The sequence below is a fragment of the Vulpes vulpes genome, chromosome 2 (genome assembly GCF_048418805.1).
Source record: "Vulpes vulpes isolate BD-2025 chromosome 2, VulVul3, whole genome shotgun sequence".
In the NCBI taxonomy this organism is placed as follows: Eukaryota; Metazoa; Chordata; class Mammalia; order Carnivora; family Canidae; genus Vulpes; species Vulpes vulpes.
In genome coordinates, this window is record NC_132781.1 from 115335388 (window position 1) to 115352235 (window position 16848).

Consider the following 16848-nt stretch of genomic DNA (forward strand, 5'->3'; position numbering starts at 1 on the left):
CACGGAGAGGTGCCGCTCTGTGGGGAGCCTGGAGAGGTGCTGCACCTGCGGGGAGCACGGAGAGGTGCTGCACCTGCGGGGAGCCTGGAGAGGTGCTGCACCTGCGGGGAGCATGCAGAGGTGCCGCCCCCGGGGGAGCACGGAGAGGTGCCGGCCCTGGGGGAGCACGGAGAGGCCACATCCGCGGGGCGTGGCGGCAAGTGTCGCACCCACCTGGCAGGGCAGGGCAGGTGCCGCACCCTCGGGCAGCCGCGGTGGGACCAGGTGGTGGGCGGGGCGCACCTGGCGGGCGCCCCTGGGCCGCGGGGAAGGAGGCCCAGTCTCAGAAGCCGGGTAAACAAACAGGGCCCGGCCGCTTGTCCCCATCGGGCCCCTGCTTCCACCCCCTTTGCTCCCAGCCGCCCCCGTGTGGCCCAGGCTCCGACACTACACCCCCCCCCCGCACCCCTGCACCCCCGCACCCCCACCCCCCTGCACCCCCCCTCCGCAGCTGGTCCGTTCGCTCCTGCTCTTGCGGATCCAAGAAGAGCCCCCCCACCCCCGGGAGCCAAAGATGGACCAGGCCGTCGGCTTCCCCCCGCAGCCCTGCTCGCTCCCGGGCCCCCCACCCCCACCCCGACGACCCACGCGGGAGCCTCCGATCCACAGGCAGGCGAGCGGCGCCCTCTGCCGCCAGAGCCGCGGATGCGCGGGCGCCCGTCGCGGGGCGACCTGGAGAGGCTCCTGGGCTCCTCCAGGGGAGGGGAGGCCCGGGTCCCTGCGGGGCAGGCCTGGGGTGTTGGCCTAGGCCCTCAGTCCGCGTCGCCCCCCGAGCTCCCCGGGGCGCTCCTGGATATGCACAGAGCGAACCCGGGAGCCGCTGGCCCAGATGCAGAGGCGCAGTGCTCCCCGCGGGCGCGCGTCCTCCCCGGCCGGCTGCGTGGGGCCCAGTGTTTCTCATCCTCGCTGGTTGCCCTGGTGTTGCTATTCCAAGTGTTTCTAGCAATAAATAAATAAATAAATAAATAAATAAATAAATAAATAAATAGATAAATAAATAAAACAAGAATAAAAAAAATAAGAAAAACCTCCACCAATCTGTAATAGTTTTTTCTATAGAATATGAAGTGATGGAGCTTACCTTTTGGTCCCTCCAGGCTCACCTGTGAATGGACATTGGTCAGCGTCGGAGTTTGAGGTGTCGGGATGAGAAGAAAGGCCCCTGCAGCCCGAAGTGCCTTTGCAAGGCCAGAGTCGTGGTGATAAGGATTCAGTGTAACATGTGGAAGTCATTTACATTAGGCCGGAGATGGATGACCGGCTGAAACTGGTCAAAATATTAAGTGAACGGTTGCACCAACTGTACATCCGGTATGTACGTTCGTGCATGTTTAATTTTTTGAAGATTTTATTTATTTACAGAGAGAGCACAAGTGGGGAGGAGGGACGGGGGGGGGGGTCGGTGACTCCTCGCTGAGCAGAGAGCCTGACATGACCCAGGACCCAGGGATCACGACCTGAGCTGAAGGCAGCAGCTTAACCACCTGAGCCCCCCAGGCGCCCCTACACTTTTTTAAAAAGCGAGTTACAAATTATGTATGCTATGTGGCAGGTTTTGTGAAGTGTTTATGCCCATTTATTAGATATATTTTTTAAAGATTGATAGAAGAGTGAGCATACGTGGGGAGGGGCAGAGAGAGAGAGAGAAGCAGGTTCCTCGCTCACTAGGCGCAGAGCCCCACGACCTCACCACCCTCAGATCATGACCTGAGTCCAAACCAAGAGTCCCACGCTCAACCGACTGAGCCACCCAGGCGCCCCTATCTGCATGTCATAGACGTGGGCAAAGACCACAAGGATCTACTAGAAAGAGGAGTTTTCCTAGATACTGCTCTTTTATAAAAGGCCTTTTTTACTTTATCTAGTTGAGCTCCTCTCAGTTCTTTGCGTTGTGAATTTGGTCGAATTACTTTGTAACCCAGGAAAATTCTGTAAATGTTAATAAAAAGTACTATTAGCCAATTGTGTTGAATTTTTCTTACACTTGCAAACAGGGAGATGCCTGCCAATTAACTCATGAAAATGAGCCTTTGAAGTCTCGCATAATTTATAGCAGCTTTAACACGAGTGGCCCCAATAGTGCTGAGGTGACCCCTCATGAGATGAGCAACACGTTGCCCTGAATGGGCCTGCGTGGATACGCTCCCTAATGCCCTTCCTTGTGCAGAGTGTGGACGGCCTGGGCACCGAGCGTCCTCTCTGAGCTGGGGTTTCCACTATGTGGAGAAGGAAAAATGCCTCTCTGTTGACCTGAGACATCTCCCACTTTCAGCCCCGTTTTCTTTGGATGTGTCAAGGTAAGGATTTTGCTTTAAAATCGTTGGGGGGGGGGGGGGTGCGGGGCGGGTGCTGGCCGGCACAGGGGAGCACAGGGGATGCGAGGCAGGCCCAGGGCTGCAGTGGGGCCGAGTGACAGATACAGAGACTCATCATGGTATGGTCTCAACTCTTGTATTTATCTAAATATTTCCATAATACAATCATTTTTTTTTTTTTTTTGAGAGTACAGGCCACATTGTCTTGTAAAATCCCATCACACTGTGCTCAAAGGACTGAGGGTTCTCTGTGGAGAGGATCACCCTCTCCCTTTCCATCACGGAGACCATCTGAACCATATGAATTTCTCAGGGAGTTCAGCTGCCCTTCCAGGTGGGAATCCACCGGAATCAAGCCCCGTCCCTCCCGTCCCCTCCCTGTCAGCCCAGGGCAGAGGCTGGTGGTTCGGGCCTCATGGATCCGTCCGCCCGGGCAGGAGGAAGAAGAGGGAAGCCACGCTCAGAAGTATATGTTGAAAGGATAGTCCTTGTGGTTTACAGCTCTGAAAAACAGGAAAACAAATCAAATGCTTATTCTCTTTAAGAGAAACATTCTAAGAGACACAGTTGTGCACTTTCAAGGTCCCCGATGTACCAAATTAGTCTTTGGATTCGCTCAGGGGCACAGCCTCAAACAGAAAAGACTTAGGAGTTATGAGAAGGCTTAATTAACCTAAAACATATATAATCAACACCGATTCAGGAACCAATCCCCCTATTTTGAAAGGAAGTAAAGGAGACGTATTTACATGGGTAATGTGCACAGCCGCAAGTTCCTGTCCAGGCCGAGGATGTCATTCATGTCCTGTTCTGATAATTTAAAGTCGAACACCTGCAGCCAATACAGATGTTCATGGCAAAGTCAGGTCAGGGAGCACTTCGTCGAGCATGTGCTACCTGCCAAGTGTCGTGCCAGGCCTCTCGGGGACACAAAGCGGAGGGCGAACAGTGCCTGTGGCCCCCGGGTCTTCCCCAGAGCCTTGGCCTTCCCACACGCATGTGGGCCGTGGGCCTTGGCCTGCCGCTGGATGTCTCGGGGCTGGCTGGGAGCCCCTGGAAAGTCGTAGGGGGGTACTGCACTCACCCCCTGGGAGTACGGGACACCCTGGGACGGTGAAGGGGTGCAGCAAAGCTTTCCCACTGCTCAAAAAAAAACAAAACCCAAAAACATTTGTGCCTCCCACCCTACCAGCTAGGAGGACACTCATCCCCGGGACCAGCCACTCCGACAGTGTTCAGAATGCAGGGTCCTCTTCGCATCTGTTCCCTCTGAAGCCAAGCTCTAAGCTGCACTGTCCCTGCCCCGCCCACCCTTTGGCTCCTAACATACTTGAGGACTATGACCCGCTCCAGAAATAGGAGCTTTTCTCCCAGGAGGGCCGACCCTGGTTGCAGCCGAGGGGCTGGGAGAGAAGGTGGAGTGGCCTCGGGCCCGGCCTCTGCCCACAGGAGAGGCCCCACCACAGCCCAGGGGAAGCCAGGGACTCGGGGTCCCTAGCAGCTGTGGCTGGAGGGGGGCAGGGGCCCAGGGGGGTGGCTGGGCTCAGTTCTGGTGGGGTCGGCGGGCAGGTGCCTGGCTGTTCTCGCCTCCCCACTCCCGTCTCAGCTCCCAGGCTGGGCACTGTCACACCCTCGGGTTCCTCGGGCTGTGGCCGCAGCTTCACCCTGCGCGCCCGCCGCATCACAGCCAGCAGGGCCTGTGCGCGAGGTGGCTGACCCCCGCTAGCTGCATGTGTTCCCAAGCCCTCCGCCTAAAAGAAGAGAAGCACTTTCCTGGATATTCTCAATAATCCGCTTGGGGGTGACTGATTTGGGAATTACAATCACATTCCTCTGGATCTGAAATCGGAGCAAAATCTGCAGGAATAAAAAAAAAAAGTCTAATATCAGACACAGGGAGGAGATTCCACGGAGTTGGTGGTTTCTCACGCAGTTTACAGCATATCGTACAGTGAAAAAGTCCAAAAGTCAGGGGCAGCTTTTAATCACAAAGCTTTTCTGTTCCAAAGTCCTTTACGAACCCACACCAGTATTTTCTGGAAGGTTTTCCCAATGTGTATGTAATGACCGCCACCGGCCCGCGGAGACCTCTGTGACTTAATGAGATCCCACGGATGTGCCCAACGCCTCGACCCTGGACGTCAGAGCAAGGAAGCCGGTGGGAAGGCCTTTCCTGTTCCACTCGCTGGTGTGCAGGGTCGGGGGGAGGGCAGCACGTACTGGTGAAGCGTGGGGGCCTGGCCAGGGGCTCCTGTCCTCTGTCCTTGCCCGTTTCAGCCCCCAGAGGAAGCAGGCCCGCCCAGCCCCTCCTACCTGTGCCGGGGACTTGTTGTGCTTCTGCGCCACCCTCTGGATCACAGGGTCATCCATCAGGTCTACGCCCTCACTAGAGAGAGCAGGGCCGGGCAGGGGGTTAGGGGGTCCAGTGTGCATGCTCCTGGCTTTGAAAACCCCGCTACTTCCTCCAGAGGGCAAAGCCGAGATTTATTTTCGTCTGATCGCTACAGCTGCTCACTGCGGGGATGGTAAACGGGACGGAAGCGCTCCCCACCCCGACCCCACCGGCTGACACTTCCCAGGAGACAGCTGGACACACTGCTGGTCTTGGTGGATATGTGGTGTTTCCTCGAGGACGAGGTGGCACCATCGGAGGGCCCATGGCCTGGTGTGACGTCTACGGGCTGTCTGACCTCGCTCACCGTAGGGCCTGCAGCGGCGTCTAGACTGCTGCTGCTGCTGGCAATCTCAGAAAGCTCAACTCAGGGCCCACACGAGCCTGAGCCCGGGAACACGCGGAAGGTCTAGTGCGGAGACCCCGAGGCTCCGGCCTGGCGCCACCCCTGGGCCCGCGTCCCGCAGGGAGAGGCCCTAACCACTCCGGAGAGGCGTTTCCTCGGCTACCACTCCTTAAGCGGCTCTACAGACAGTGCTCAGAGCCTCCTGGAGGAACTGACCAGCTGATCTCACCTGTCGCGGGCCCAGCACTCAGCTGGTTCCCTCCCCTGGGCGGCCCTGGGACCCCACGCTCATCTGCACGATACGACCCGGCCTTCCAGCAACTACCGCGTTCAGACACCTGTGCCCACCTCCCATGGCAGACACGCGCACGCGCACACACACACACACACACACACACACACACAGGTATTTAGAGTCAAATGCTTCCAGCCCTCCTGGGCCCCTGGTCTGTCCCAGGCACCGAGCCGGGGGTGGAGGAGAGTCACAAATCACATGCTGTCCCTGCACTCGAGCAGCTCTGACAAGTGGGGACAGGAATTAATGACAAGACAGTGAGACAAGAGCTATGGACAAACCGGGATACGGGGAGTGTGGGGGGCTTCCTGGAGGAGGTGACACAGAATTAAACCGTGTATCAGAAATCTGAGTTAGCCAGATTTAAAAAGAAAAAAAAAAGGGTCTGAGCAAGATCTCAAGGTAAAGAGAACAGCACGTGAGGGGCACAGAGCCCGGAAAGACAGCGCTCCTTCCCGGGAGCCCCGCGTGGTGTCAAGTGCTGGGCGAGCGCACTTGTTGGGGGAAGAACCGGGGCCAGAAGCACGCAGAGGCCAGACCAGTGGGACTTCGAGGCCAAGCCAAGAACGGAAGGGTTTTCCAGCAGGAAGGTGACCTGATTCTACTGAGCCGCCCCGTCTGGTACCTCGGGGACAGTGGGTGCGAAGCGCGCAATCCCGGCCTGAGCCAGGAGGCTGTGAGAACTAGCGAGAATTAGTGGGGAGAGCGCCCGCTTAACTACAGCAGGGGTGGCGGGAACACAGATTGAGAGACAGACCCGGCCCTGCGGCAGAATGGCCTGGTGTCTGGTCCGGGTGGTGCGAGCGGCCAAGGGGGCTCGTTAGCTTAGCAGGTGGAGGGAGCACGGCACACGGCTGGGGTCGGGGGGAGGGGGCCGGGCGAGCCTCCCCTTCCTTCAGAGAGCCCCTGCCAACCACCCGAATTCTTCCCTGCTAGAGCCCCACGTGCCACCACCCGCGACGCACCCCTACCTGGAACCGCCAAGGGGCCGGTACGCGGTCACGGACACCTGTCTGGACTGGCAAAACCCGATGAGCTCCTTCTGGGTGAGATACGGGTGGCACTCGATCTACAGAGAGAGTCACAGCTTACCAGGGGGATTGGGACCGACAGGCTGCCAGGAAACAGGGCACACGCTCACGGTCGGCTCTGCCCCAGAGGAGCCACAGGCCTGTCCCCAGGCGCAGGCCTCCGTCCCTGTGGGGTGACAGGCCCCTGGGAATGGGCAGGAGGGCTCCCATGCTCCCTGGGCGCTCCGACGGCCCCTGCCCGGTGAGGTGCCCCCTCTGGGCCTGTATTTCCGCTCCAGCCTGTGGCACTCTCGTGCCTCACGTGGGGACAGTGGCTGCTCCGTGGGTGGCAACCAGGGAGCTTCCAAAAGGCAGAGGCTGTTCTGCTTCCTGGTCTGGGTGCTGACCGCTTGAGCACGCTCACCTGCAGAGACTCACCGAGCGATGCCCTTTCCTGTACCCACATGATAGGAAGGGTATTTTTTTTTCAAGATTTTATTTACTTATTCCTGAGAGACACGGAGAGAGAGGCAGAGACCCAGGCAGAGGGAGAAGCAGGCTCCATGCAGGGAGCCCGATGCGGGACTCGATCCCGGGACCCCAGAGTTACACCCTGAGCAGAAGGCAGATGTTCAACAGCTGAGCCACCCAGGTGCCCCAGAAATTCGTTGTAAAAAAAGGAATCTGATGCTCTATGCTTAACGTCCCCAAACCAGAAACTACACAAGGGCCCATCCACGCCAGAATGGGTAACTACCCTGTGCTGTATTTACGTCGCGGAATGCCACGCAGAGATGGGAACGGTGGACGACCACACGTGAACGTGGACGCATCTGACAACTACACTGTGGAAAGCCAGACGCAGCAGAGTATGTCACGCGTCACTTCACCGACTACGTTCAAAAGCGGCTCGGTGCCGTCAGTAATCAGCACAGCAGCTGCCCTTGGCGGGCGGCGGTCACGCTGTTTCTGTGCCTGGATGCCGGGCACGGAGCGCGCCGAGGCTCAGGAGAAGTCATCGAGTCCCAGGGTCATGTGCGCGCTTTGTGGACGTCCGTGACGCTGTGCAACCGTTCAGGTAAAGTGAAGTACTGCAAAAATGCCCTTTGCTCACGAGCCAGCCCAGTGCACGGAAGGCCTGGGCAGCACCATGGGTGAGGGAGGATGGCTCGCCAGGACCCTCTGCTGCCTCTGCACAGAGCAAACCCAGCTCCGCCCACGCCCTGCCTCCCCAGGGCACCCACCGTCCCCCAGGCTCTCCTGCCTCGGTGTCCGCTCCTGGCCGACTTGCTCCCCACAGCACCACTCTGCAGCTCCGGGAGGGGAAGGCCCACCTTGCACTCCCACCCCCCCCAACCCCCCCACCCCCCGTTCCCAGCTTACTCACGCGGACGGGGCAGCTGCAGAGCCAGCTGTTCAAGCCTCACCTGGTTAGTGATTGGCTTGAATCTCAAGTTGGGTTTGTTCAAAAGTCTGTCCAGCTGCTTGTGGTTGAAGTTTGACACCCCGATGGCTTTCACCAGCCCCATGACCACCAGGTCCTCCATGGCCTAGAGAGAACACAGGGTCCCGCGGATGCTCCATGCCCCGCACGCCTCTGCACACTGCGCTGAACCCACTCCACCCACCCCAGACTTCTGCGGATCCCACCCGACGTCCCACGGGCATTTCTGCCCCCAGCGCCTACTCCACTTCCACCGCTCCCCGGCTGGGGGGCCTGGGGCACGTGTTTATGACCGCACGGAGCCTCAACATCCCCACCTGCAAAGTGGGGACAAGCCTGTCCTCACCACAGGATTGTCTTAAGATTCCATCCAACAACACGCACCTAGCATTCAGCTCAGGGCCCAAATCTCCCGAACGCGCAGCACGTTAGGTATCGTTACTCCTCTTACTCTGACTACCTGCTGATGCGGTGTCTGCGAGGATGTGCGATGCTGACCATTGGCTCGCCTCCCTCTCTACCCAGGTTATGGACCTCCTGAGCACCATGAGGTGCCATCACTGTCCTGCTGGCCCTCTGCTTGAGGCGGAGCGTGGCCCGGTGCAGGGGACGGCGGCGGCAAAAGTCCCGAGTGGCCACAGGCAGGCGGCCAGCGAGCAGACACCAGCTCCTGCCTGCACGCTGCAGCAGCATCCAGAACTCCACTCATGCTGCCGAGACCGCCCAGACTCTAACCCACTGCTTTCCAGAGAGGCAGTGCCCTGGGACAGAAAGGGCCGGGGACCCCCGGACACTGGCCCTGATAGTCCAGGCCCCGCTGCTAATCCCTTTCACTGATTCCCGTTTAAAAGAAATGGGGGGAGAGGGTGGTCTGGGGGGCGCGCTTCCCCATCTGTGTGCCCCTCACCCCACCTGGTCCTCGAAGGCCGGCTCCCACTCCTCTCCCTGAACTCGGTGTGAACTCGCCTGCTTCCCACGCCTCTACCCCACATCAGTGTGCAAGATCACACGTGCTAGGTCAGCAGGCCAGCGGAGAACCCCCCGCTCCTGCACTCGCTGCTGTACTTGAGGCCTCCTCCCCCCTTTCCGTCCGGGCTCCAGCAGCAGCCTGCAGAGCTGCACCCCATCCCTCCAGCTTCTCCAACGAGCGGTTACCAACAAGCCGTCGGCAACTACAAAAGAGCCCGATGGGGCCCCACCAGGTAATGGGGAAATGGATTCTTAAGTTTTATTTCTATCCTCTTCTGTGTTTCCGTCATGACCACGCGCTGTTTACTAATCAAGAAACAAGCGGACACTGAGAGTACCGGAGGCCTGCCCTAGTTGTCGCTCAGACGGATGTGTCGGCGAGAGGAGGCAGCCCAAGCTACGGAAGCAGGTGGCCGCTGAGTCAGGTGTGCACCCCCGTTCACGCCGCACACCCGTGCGTTGGGCACACAGCCAGCGTACCTGAACCAGCAAGCTCGCGATCCCCCGCCAGCCGATGGCTCACCTCCCAGGTGTCCAGGAAGTCCGTGTCACTGGCTATAACCATGCCGCTGCGGTCCAGGGGCACGTCTTCTTCCCCGGACTGTGAGGCAGAGGAGGGAGCCAATGGGGAACTGCCGGCAAGTGAACGTGCGCGTGTGGCCCACGCGGCCCGGGGACCCCGGCCCTGCTGCTGGCCCAAGCTCTCTGCACCACCCAACGGCTGTGAGCAGGAAGCCAGCGCCTCCAGGACGTTACCTTGAAGCCCATGGGCCAGTGCATGAGGTAGAGGTCCAGGTAGTCCAGCTTCAGGGCTGTGAGACTCCTGGTGCATGCCGCCTTCACCAGCGACTTCTTGTGGCTGGTGCACCAGAGCTGCCGGCAGGAGGAAGGACGCCCATGTTAGCACCACAGCTGCCCTGTGCCCCACGATTCCAGCAGCGGGAAGGTGGACAACATCCGCAACCAGGCGGCAATCAACACGAGGTGGTGACTCAGCCTCGGATGGTCCATGGGGCTCCCTCGGGGACGAATCTCCAAAACGGGGCCCCTGCTGCCTGAGTAGGGGGAAGCAGGGAAGTTGGCAGCACGGGGAGCGATTTGTGGGAGGGCTGCCTGCTTACGGGGATCCACTGGGACCAGACAAAAATCAACCCAAACGCCTGCAAGCAGAAGGGCGGGCGCGAACGTCTGACTCACTCACTGGGTCTCCCGTTAAGTCAGCGCCGGCTGGGAAGGCCACGTGGCCGCGGGTGAGGTGGGGCGGGTGTCCAGCCACCCTGTCCTGACCTGGATACTTCCAGCCCCGCCCCTGGATCTGCCTCCCATTACTTCCCGCTCCGCCATGTCGTAGTGACCGCAACGAGGCCCGTCTGGGGCCTCCGACACAGCAAGAAAAGACAGATACGTGTTCCAGAAAGAAGACTGGAAGATAGAAAGAGAATCCAGAAACACCGGGTATTGACAGAAAGGCAGGAAAACACAAAAAAGGGAGGAATGTACTGTGAATAAATAACGGTGCCTTCTAGACGGTGAGCATACAGAGTGATTTCTGTAAAAAACTTGCATTTCCAAATGTCAAGGGTGAGGAGCACATCTGCCCTGCCGGCTCTGCTGCGCCCCGGAGAAACCTGTGCCTGGGTTTGGGGGCTGGCCTGGCAACCCCTCCTGGACCAGCAGGGGAGCTCTCTGAACCCCGCCAGGGACACACCGAGGCCTCTCCAGCTCTCTGGGACCTGACGAGTCGCAGAGTCACGCAGGACAGTGACACTAATACAGGAGCAGCAGTGCATCCTGCAGCTATGGACATCGGGCCTGGAAAGTACTTGAGATGATCAGATCCCGAGGCTGGCTTTACATGCAAGGACGCCGTGAGCCCGTGCCACCCAGTGACTGCCCAGTGCCTCGGAGCTCAGGGACACCTGGTGTGAGGGCTGGGGCTCTGGCCTCACGGTCCTGACACCCCGCATCAGAGTCAACAGCTAAAGCGCTCTGGACTGTGCGCTGCCCGCGTCTGCCCCTCAGTGGCCCGCACGGCTGTCCCCCGGGCCCCCTGTCTCCCAAGTCCGGGCCGCCCTCCTCTCCCACCCACACAGCGGCCAGGGTCTCCGGCCTCCTGAGCAAATGCACCTGTCTTTCCTTTTTTTTTTAAAAAAGATTTTATCCATTTATTCATGAGAGACACACAGAGAGAGGCGGACACACAGAGGGAGAAGCAGGCTCCACGCAGGGAGCCCGATGTGGGACTTGATCCTGGGACCCCGGGGTCACATCCTGAGCCAAAGGCAGCCGCTCAGTCACTGAGCCCCCCAGGTGTCCCGGCACCTCTCGGTGGCTGCAATTGCCTGATCCGACACAAGTCTCGCTGCTCCACCATATGAGCTCCCTACTTAAACACCTGCAACGGTGCTCCTCTGTGGGGAACAAGAGCGAGCCCCTGATTCACAGGCAGCTGGGGCCCCGGGATGTAGCCTGTCCCCCGCTGCAGCCTCATTTCCCGGTCCAGGAACGCCAAGCATCTTCCAGGTCCCTGTACCTGTCCCCACCGCGTGCTCTGCCCACGTGTCCCCTCTGCTTGTCACGCCGTCCCGGGCGCCTTCCCCTGCACCAGTCCCAGCACGCGCGTCCTGCTCAGTTCCCCGGGGCCCAGAAAACCCTCCACACGCTAGGTCGGCTCTCCTGCCCCCCAAGCCCTGCGGGGTCTACACCGGGGTCTACACCCTGCGACGTCCTACCTTACTGACGATAAACAGGTCCTCCCGCCTCACCACGCCCTCCGTGATCTTGCTGTGGATCCCAGCTCCGACCTCGCTCTCGTTGTGGTACAAGTAAGCGCAGTCGAAGTGCCGATATCCCGCGTCGATGGCCACTTTCACCGCTTCGGCCACCTCCCCCGGGGCCGCCTGCGAAAGGAGCACGACAGAAGGAACCCTCGCACTCAGGACACGGCCGCTGCTCCCCCGCACCCGGGTCAGGTCCCCGCACCTGGGTCAGGTCCCCGCACCCGCGCCAGCGTGGGCTGGCCTTGCGATCAGGGCCCGTGGGAGTCAGGGCGGCTCCCGAGCCTCTAAGTTCCAGCTCCTCGACTTGTTCGGGAAAACTCTGTAGGTATTTTTGGTGCCTGCAAATCAGGGAGCCACATCCTCTGCTGTGCCTCCTGAACCAGCAGAGGAATAAAGACACGGAGGAGGCATCATAATAGTAAAGGAGACATAATAGTAAAGGAGACATAATAGACATAATAGTAAAGGAGAAGGTGTGGATTCAGCCCCTACCTGGGAAGACCAGAAGGCCAGGGGGAAAGGCAAACAGGGGTACACTCGCTTGAAGATAGCCCACCCCCCGCGGAGGAGCTCCCCAAACCCACAGGCACAGTAGGGCTTTCATCAGAAAAACGCTCCCTGTGGACGGGGCTGCTCAACAAGCAAAGGGGCTGAAGCGGAGGAAGGAGCCCGGGGAGGGCTCACGACGTCCACCGGGCGTCCCCCAAGGGCTTCGTGGTTCTCAGAGCACCTGCTTGCTCGACCTTCACGGAACCCCCCTGCGCCAGGTCTTCACTCACGAGCAGCATTCAGAGGCGCTGAGAGCTAATGAAGCAGCATCCACCCCAAGTCGGGAAACGAACCACCAAGAAATGAGAAGGGGAGGGAAAATGTGAGAACAAGAACGAACATCCAATAAAGACACGGCGGAGAAGATCAACAAAGCCAGAGCTAGGTCTCTGAAAAACCTTAGTAAGGTGGACAAACTTCTGATGAGACTGACAGCACCAATTTTTTTTTTTTTAATGACCTCAATGAAAAACAGCCATACAGATTAAACCGAGACCCAAAATCGCAGAAAATATTATCGGTCACTACAAACTGACAATTTGCAGAGATGAAAAGACTGGGAGAAATCCCTAGAGAAACTTACTTGAGAAGAAAAGCCGAATTGTCTTATAATTATCTTTTTTTTTTTTAAATGAAGCAATTCGTTGAACACAGAGTTCTACGTTTTCAAGGATGAGATCATCCCAAGTTGACACTAAATATTTCATAGAAAAGGAAAAGAAAGAATATTCCCAACTCATTCCACCAGACCAGCATAACCCTGGCATCAAAAGCAGACAAAAATATTAGTAGGACAGTCACACATGGATCTTGCTCATCGATCGTTCCAAAAATCTTAAGTAAAATAACAGCAAAGCGGACGCAACAATATACTACGGAAAAAGAACATACCACAGCCAGACTGAGTTTATCTGACATGGCCAAGGACGGCTTGATATCAGAAAATCCATAATAATAATTCACCACATGAACAGATTAAAAAAATACACGTTGTCAATCAATGTTGGATAAGATTCAACACCCATTTCTGATTCCAACTCTCAGTAAACTAAGAAAAAAGAAAACTCTTTAACCTGGTAAAGAATACCCACACTTAAAACAACAACCATAACAACAGCAAAAAAAAAAAAAACCCAAAAAACAAAAAACAAAAACAAAAAAAAACTAGGCCCCACACCTAATATGAGGTTCCAACTTCTGACCCTGAGGTCAGAGTCCTATGCTCCACCAACTGAGCTAGCCAGATGGCCCGGGGAAGATTATTTTCCTATGCATCAACAGTGAATGAGCTGAAGACATAATTTCAGAGAAGTTTCATTTCCAATAGTATCACAGAGCGTCCAGTATCCAGGACTAATTCCCCAAATGAAGGGTCTGCTCTCTCCAGGGAAAGCTGTATGTACCACCAGACGAAGAGACACTGACAGACACAATCTATCTAGGACAATGTATTAACAGAGAAATAGACTATGCTTGTAGAAGGCCGGATTTAATACGAAAAAGTCAGTTGTCTCCAGATTGATCCATGGATTTAATGTGATCCCACAGACTCCGAATGAACTATCTTCCTCACCCCCCCCCCAAGGCCATCTTGAACCTGGGGTGTCCTTGTGCTTCACTGGGGTGAATGCAGCCAGAGAGGTTTCCAACCTAGGCTTCAGGGTGCCCTGTGCATTTCCCTGGCTCCCTCGGGGCCTCAGCCATCATCACCCAGAGGATACCCCAGGGTAGCCTGCTTGAGGCTGAGAGTTCGGTGCAGCCACAAGGATTAGCCCCAGGGGGCCCGACCCAGGCATGAGACAGGGTTGCCCAGCCGAGCACCCTGCATGCAGCCGAGCACCCTTCACGCAGCCGAGCATCCTGCATGCAGCCGAGCACCCTGCATGCAGCCGTCGGGACCCACATGCTGCCCTAGGCCACTGTGTCTCTGTGGTTGTCACTGAGGCCGCCCTTGGGGGCCAGCAGAGATAATCGATAGTAGTGCTGTGACCTGACTGCGCAAACGCGAGACTCTGCGTGGTGGTCAGGAAGGGGCGAACAGGGCCGACCCAGCTCTGTGCACCTGGGGTCCAGCAACACCAGAGCGGAATGGCCCCCGAAGCAGGCTTTTTTTTTTTTTTTTTTTTTGCAGGTTTCCTAGCGCTGGTTGCTGTGCAGAGGACGGTGCAGCAAAGGCAGGCGGGGAAGTCGAGGCACGGAGCCCTGCGGAGCGCTGGCTGCGCGCGCACACAGCCCGAGGCGGGGCCGCGGAGCCCCAGCCACCGTGCAAGTCGCACCCTAGGTCTGCAGGAGCCTGAGAGCACCTCGCAGGATTATACCTGGGTGATGCTAAGCCCTCCGCAGCCGGCCCCTCCCACGATAAAACGCGGGGTCCAACAGGTGCCAGCAGGTGCGCAGGGGCGTGTGATGCAGGGTGGCCCCCACCCCAGGGCGGCGGGTGGCCCCGCGGGCCTCGCAGGGGAGGCCGCCTCACCTTCCAGGTGCCCAGGCCCACGGCCGGGATACGCTCCATCCTCCCGCCGCCGCCGCCGCCGCCGCCGCGCAACTGCCGGGCTCGCGGCCGCAGCTCCCCAGGGGCGCGGAGGGCGGGGCCGGAGGGGCGGCCCTGATTGGCTGGCGGCCGGGGACACGCCCACCCCCTGGGAGCCCGGGAGGCGATGTGCGCACGCGCCGGCCTGCGCGCTCCTGGAGCCTGGGGCCTGGGGCCTCCGGCCTGGGAGGGAGGAAGGGAGGGAGGAGGGGGGAGAGGCCCGGCCGCGGGGAGGCGGGAGGGGGGGCTGGTTGGTGTTCCCGGTTCCGGGGACCGCAGGGCTAGGGCTGGGCCAGGCCCCGGCTCCCGGCGCTGGAGCCCGGGTAGGGCCTCCCTCCAGCAGGGAGAGGGGAGGCCTTGCTCCCCTGCAACCTGACGTGCTTGGGGCGGGCATCGAGGGCCCCCGCGCTCCTCGAGGTCCGTCGGCCTCGGGGCCCCGTCGATGACACACCTGGCTGGGTCCAGTAAATGCTTTCTACTCCCTGGGGTCCCGGCAGCAGGACCTGCGGGGTGCAGAATGGGGCACAGCACTGCCTGCTGCACCCCACCCCGCCCCACCCCGCCCCGGGGCGAGGACCAGCCTCCCGGCTGGCGCCGCAGGTGGAAGGGGGCGGAGTCATCTCCCGGCTGCGCTGAGCAGGCTTCGGGAGTGAACTGGAAGCCCCAGGGAGTGGTCGGAAATGGGGGGACATGGAGTATCCGAGGTCCTCTTTGTCCCTCCGGAGCCTCCACGTCCTGCCCCTTGGTGCCCCGGGGCCTGGGAACCCCACTGCCTGGATGACCTCAAAGGTGTGTGTGTTTTAAGATTTTATTTATTTATTCATGATACACACACACACACACACACACACACACACACACAGGCAGGCCCCATGCAGGGAGCCCGACGTGGGACTCGATCCCGGGTCTCCAGCATCACGCCCTGGGCGGAAGGCGGGCGCTAAACCGCTGAGCCCCCCCAGGGATCCCCCAAGGTGTGTTTTAATTGCTAGGTTCCGGCCTGGGGCTGCGGAGCCAGCGGGGCAGGGAAGGGACCCCCCCCCGGGGGTCTTGCGGACCCCACCTGGACCCTTCATCATGAGCTTCTCAGCGGAAGGGCACTCCAAGCCCCTCTCACTGATGCATTCGGCTGCTGTACCCCTGTGGTCACCCGGGGTGTGAGTGCTGGAAGGGCCCACGGGGTCCCCGCCCTCCAGGAGCTCACGGCCCAGCGTGGGAGATGGACAGAAACAGGGGAGACAAGACCGAGGGCTCAGGGAAGTGAAGCAGGGCCTGGAGGGCGGGCCGGGAGCCCCTCGATAGGTCTAAAAGGCCCCCAGGGTGGCATTTATGCTGTGACCGGGAAGACCAGTGGAGCCAGCCCTGCACAGTGTGGGAACAGTGTGCTGGGGGAGCTCAGAGGTGCAGAGGCTCAGGCAGGCAGAGATGCCCAGAAGGAGCCAGTGCACCTGGAGAGAGCAGGGGAGGGGAGAGGGAGGCGAAAGCAGGACCAGACCTGGCCCTGGAAGGGCATACTGGGTGTCTGCTGTGAGAACAAATGTTATGTCACCGCGTCTGGGGGTTAGGATCCCCGTTTGGCTGGGCAGAAGCGCTGCCTCAAGTCTCCCAGGAGGCCGGGCTGGGGTTGCAGCTGACACTCTGTTGGGGCAGGACCCACTTCTGAGCCCATTCACACGTTGTTGGCCAGATTAGGTTTATTTTTTATTTTATTTATTATTTTTGAAAGATTTATTTATTTATTCATGAGAGACACAGAGAAGGAGAGAGAGAGAGAGAGAGAGAGAGAGAGAGGCAGAGACACAGGCACAGGGAGAAGCAAGCTCCATGCTGGGAGCCCGACGCGGGACTTGATCCCGGGACTCCAGGATCACGCCCTGGGCCAAAGGCAGGTGCTAAACCCCTGAGCCACCCAGGGATCCCCCAGATTCAGTTTAGACAAGGTCTCAGTTCTTTCAAGTCCGGTGATCCGATCTGAGCCCTCTTTCGGTTCCTAGCAATGGGAACCAGAGAGAGAGACAGACAGACAGACAGAGGGACAAAGGAGAGAGCAAGCAAGACAGAAGTCACACACACACAAAAAAAAAAAAAAAAAAAAAGGCAGAAGTCACAGACCTTTTGCGAATCACCTGTAAATCGTCTTACCTTGGAAGCAAAATCCCGTCACCTGTGAGTGTCCCAC

At 58.8% G+C, this 16848-nt stretch overlaps 1 protein-coding gene across 2 annotated transcripts; it reads right to left on the reverse strand.

Moving 5' to 3' along the window:
• Positions 1-2474: 2474 nt before the first annotated feature.
• AKR1E2 (aldo-keto reductase family 1 member E2) lies at positions 2475-14709 on the reverse strand. 2 transcript variants are annotated; one of them, XM_072749638.1, is made up of 11 exons: positions 12175-12314; positions 11793-11928; positions 11543-11710; positions 9567-9683; positions 9334-9411; positions 7825-7947; positions 6359-6456; positions 4668-4740; positions 4127-4211; positions 3104-3185; positions 2475-2857 (listed from the first exon to the last, which is right to left on the reverse strand). In XM_072749638.1, the coding sequence occupies exons 1-11, from the start codon at positions 12192-12194 to the stop codon at positions 2815-2817; spliced, it is 1023 nt and encodes a 340-aa protein (XP_072605739.1). In that variant the 5' UTR covers positions 12195-12314; the 3' UTR covers positions 2475-2814. The 2 variants fall into 2 exon arrangements, with proteins under 2 accessions (XP_072605739.1, XP_072605740.1); XM_072749639.1 differs by lacking the exons at positions 11793-11928; positions 12175-12314 and adding an exon at positions 14613-14709.
• Positions 14710-16848: the final 2139 nt, after the last annotated feature.